At 26.6% G+C, this 4,001-nt stretch overlaps 1 protein-coding gene across 1 annotated transcript; it reads left to right on the forward strand.

Moving 5' to 3' along the window:
* Positions 1-1,468: 1,468 nt before the first annotated feature.
* LOC120086471 (EPIDERMAL PATTERNING FACTOR-like protein 9) lies at positions 1,469-3,434 on the forward strand. Its single transcript, XM_039043143.1, has 3 exons — positions 1,469-1,683; positions 1,766-1,824; positions 3,045-3,434. Exons 1-3 carry the CDS (start codon positions 1,596-1,598, stop codon positions 3,219-3,221), a joined length of 324 nt encoding a protein of 107 aa, XP_038899071.1. The 5' UTR covers positions 1,469-1,595; the 3' UTR covers positions 3,222-3,434.
* The last annotated feature ends 567 nt before the right edge of the window (positions 3,435-4,001 follow it).

The following is a 4,001-nucleotide window of genomic DNA, read 5'->3' on the forward strand; positions in this document are numbered from 1 at the left end:
CAAGGTGCAGTTCCATTCATTTATAATCAATTTTAATTTACAAAATCGAAGTTGTTAGTTCCCTATTATTTTTGTTTATGTTTTCCCTCCAATTATTTGTTAAGCACATTTTACATCATTTTATTCTCTTTCAAATATGAATGCAGTTATTTCTTCTATTTTTTTTCTTTTAGTATAATATAAATTATTCAAAATAGAAAAAGTTGTAAATATAGCAATTACGTCCAAAGTATTAGCAGATATAATATAATGTAAAAATAATTACAAATATGACAAAATTTAGATAGTCCATCAATGATAGACCATATTGTTGGTAGAAGTCTATTAGTGATAGACCGTATAGCTGATAAGAGTCTATCAGCAATAGAAGTCTATAGTAGATAGACTTTGCTATATTTGCAATTTTTTTAAAATATTATTACACACTTTGTTATTATCTCTAAAAATGCTATCTAATGTAATTACCCTTCGAAATATTATTTCACTTGTGTCTTAAAAGTTTACTCACAACACTTAGCACGGTTTACTTTTACCGAATTCCTTTCTTAATATTAATCTAACATAATCACTTAGCTAGGTTAGCATATTAGTTGAGCCCAATATCAAAAGAGTTGAGTAATAAATAGTTTTCATCAAAGTAATACAAGGAAAGAGTACCTGATTTCTTGGAAAAGTATCTAAACATAGGACTTTGCTCTTTACCATAGAAATAAGGTAAAACTTATAATGCATACATGTTTATTTCAACTTAATTGCTTAGTCTTCTAAAAGTTCCTTAGAATGAATTGGATAGGAGTTAGGCTTCATTCCATATGTTAATATGTTGAAAACTGGTATATTATAAATGCATCTTGATCACGTACTACTTAACTCCTAATTGGTGGTGGAAACTTTATAGTTAAACGTGTTTTGGTTTGGACCAATCTAGTGATGGATGACCTTATATTTTTCCTAGAAAATAAGGAGATAGTCTTTACTCTTAGGAACAATTCAAGATAATTAAGTAGGCAATGTAACTTGCAATGCAGGAAAATATCGAACCATCAATTACAAAGTTTGAATTCCAAATCTTGAGTTGGAACCTTATAGATATTACACAATACTGAAAGAATACAATTTTCCAAACTTCCCTCCAACGATTATTAAGAAACAACCCCATCATCGCTACAACCATCAATAATCTTTTATTTTCAAAATTAACAAAGTGAAAGAACAAGTTGAGAAAGGAACAAAAAAAAAAAAAAATTGATATAGAGTTTGAAAAATGGGGGGCATTTATGTAATTTGGTAGAACATTATTCCATAAAGTGGGGACAAAACAAGCTATATGGGTACAGAAGGGGGGGGTGGGGACCAAGGCTGTTATATTTGCTTAAAATTTTCAGATTTTTTTTTTTTTCTTTTTCTTTTTAACAGTGTTAAATTTTATCTCCTTACCAACACAACTATTAATATTACACCACAAAAACCAAAACCAAACCCAAACCCAAAAAAACACACCACATTTTTTTTTCTCTTCCTTTCTATCAGTTCCCAATTCCATTCCCATTATTATTCCTTCAAAACTTCTCTTCTTTCTTATCTTCTCTTTTCCAATGGCAAAAGCTGCAAAACCAGTTTCAGTACTTCTTCTTCTTTTAACCCTAATTATGACCTTTCTTTTCTCAACAATGGCAGTGCAAGGTCTCTCTCTTTTCTTTTCTCTTCTCTCTTCACTTTTTGACCTTATTCTTCTCTCCATATCTTCTTTTGTTTTTGGTCTCAGGATTCTCGACCCGACATCCACCTCAATTCTTTTCTTTACAAGCAACAATCGCGTCCGAGGTACGTCCTCTCGTTTTAAACTATTGTGCATCAACTTTACTAAGTGATGTTATTGTTTCTTTTACTTCTATTAGTTTTGCTTTTGTGTTGGTATTAATTTAATTTTGTGTCATTTTCATTGAATTTTGAAATTGGAATTATATTTTGGTCTAACTTTTATTTGGTTCAACTTTTTGTATTAATAACTTTATAGTGATTGTAATTCATGTTTTTAAATTGAAACTTGGTATAGAAGCATTTTTTTTTTATTTTTTTAATTAATAAAAATAAATATGAACCGATATTTGAATCTATATGTATAATAAGAGTTAATTTACTAGATGTATTTGATTTTTGTAACAACCAAATGGAAATAAGCATAAAAAATAATGTAAAACAAAATTTTGAATTCTTTTGTGATGTCGTATTGTGCAATTTATTTTACGTTTATATATATATATAGAAATTTTATTAACCTTCAACTTTTATTTTTCAAAATTAGAAAAATGAGGAAAACTATTTACACAAAATAGTAAAATTTTAATCTTATTTGATAGATGGTGATAAAGGTTGGTAGAAGTGTCTATTAATATATTTTTTTTACTATTTTTGTAAATAGTTTGATATTTTTTCTATCTCTGAAAATTTTTCTTTATTAAACAGTTTATTCTCATTTTTAGATGGAAAAAAGAAAGAAGGGCTTAAATCTCATTTTATATGAACTTACACGTTTACAAAAATTTATTTTAGTCATCTAAGAATTTTTATATCTATCCTATTTTCATCAACTTCTAAAATCTCTAAATTTTTTAAAACTAACTATTTGAGTCTTTTTTTTTTTTTAATTACTCAACTTTGTTCTAGTGATTTTCTATCTTTTTCATCCCACTTTATATTTATCTTATGAGTTCATTCTTGTCGCAGTTGTTGGTTTGTTGTACTATTCTGTACCTTTCTCGATTGTTCAACAAATTAATTAATGTTTCTTCAAGTGTATATGCTCGTATATATGTCATATAAGCAAACTTTCAAGAGAAAATATTTAAGATAGAAAAATAACATAGTACGAACCAAAATAGTTATTTTGTAAAAAAGAAATTAAGAATTAAAACGGACATTTCAAAAGTTCAAAAACTAAAATGAAACAAAAATTCAAAAGTTGGAGGGACTAAAATGAAATGAAAAAGAAAAATAGAAAAGTTCTAAATGTGTGCCATTGATGCAAAATTGAAAATTTTTAGGGGAAAAATGAAAAGATGAGAAATTCAAGAAGGTTGATGATTGGTTCAACAGCACCAATATGCACTTACAATGAATGTAGAGGATGCAAATACAAGTGTAGAGCTGAGCAAGTACCTGTTGAAGGCAATGACCCAATCAATAGTGCATACCACTATAGATGTGTTTGTCATAGGTAATATTATTAATTAATTTTTCCCATTTTCTTACTTTTAATTAGACACCCTACATTTTAATCCTTCAAATTTTTGGTGTCATTTTTTTCCTAATTGATTATTAATATTGTTTAAATTGAGAGTTTGTCTTAAGTCTATTCATTTTGTGTATTGTTATGTTGGTGTAAGTCACTCGAACTGTTTTATCTTTAATATTATTTTGAAAGTTCTATGGTATGTTTTGCTTTAAGAGATATCTTATAAGATATACGATATTCTCATATATATGTGTGTATATGAAAGATGCAAATGTCCAAGCATCGTGCTAAAGTTTGAACGACATTATTAATATGAGACATTTTGACTTAATCTAAATATAAAAAATTATGATGGTTTAAGCTTAAAAATAAGTAAAAAAATCATTAAGTTAAAATATCATTTTGGTTACTATACTTTGAGATTTGTTCAATTTTACATTTTTAGTTGTTCAATTTTACTTTTTGTACTTTCATAAATCTTAAATTTAGTTGATCAAAATTAATTTTTAATGAAATTGATTAAATAGTAATAATTAAATTTTAGGTAAGAAAATACAACATGTGAATATTTTTTAAAATTTTAAAATAAAAGTAATACCTTAGCTAAAATAATATAGACTAAAATGGTATTTTAGTGCAAAAAAGTATTATTAAGAAAATGTTGAGGTGGAAGAGTATATTGTGTAAAGAGAGAAACAAAATAATTATTTTATACTTGTATTTTTGGAAAGATATACTCCTTTTGTTAACCTGACCTTCTAACTAA

This window comes from Benincasa hispida, chromosome 9 (genome assembly GCF_009727055.1).
Source record: "Benincasa hispida cultivar B227 chromosome 9, ASM972705v1, whole genome shotgun sequence".
Lineage (NCBI taxonomy): Eukaryota > Viridiplantae > Streptophyta > Magnoliopsida > Cucurbitales > Cucurbitaceae > Benincasa > Benincasa hispida.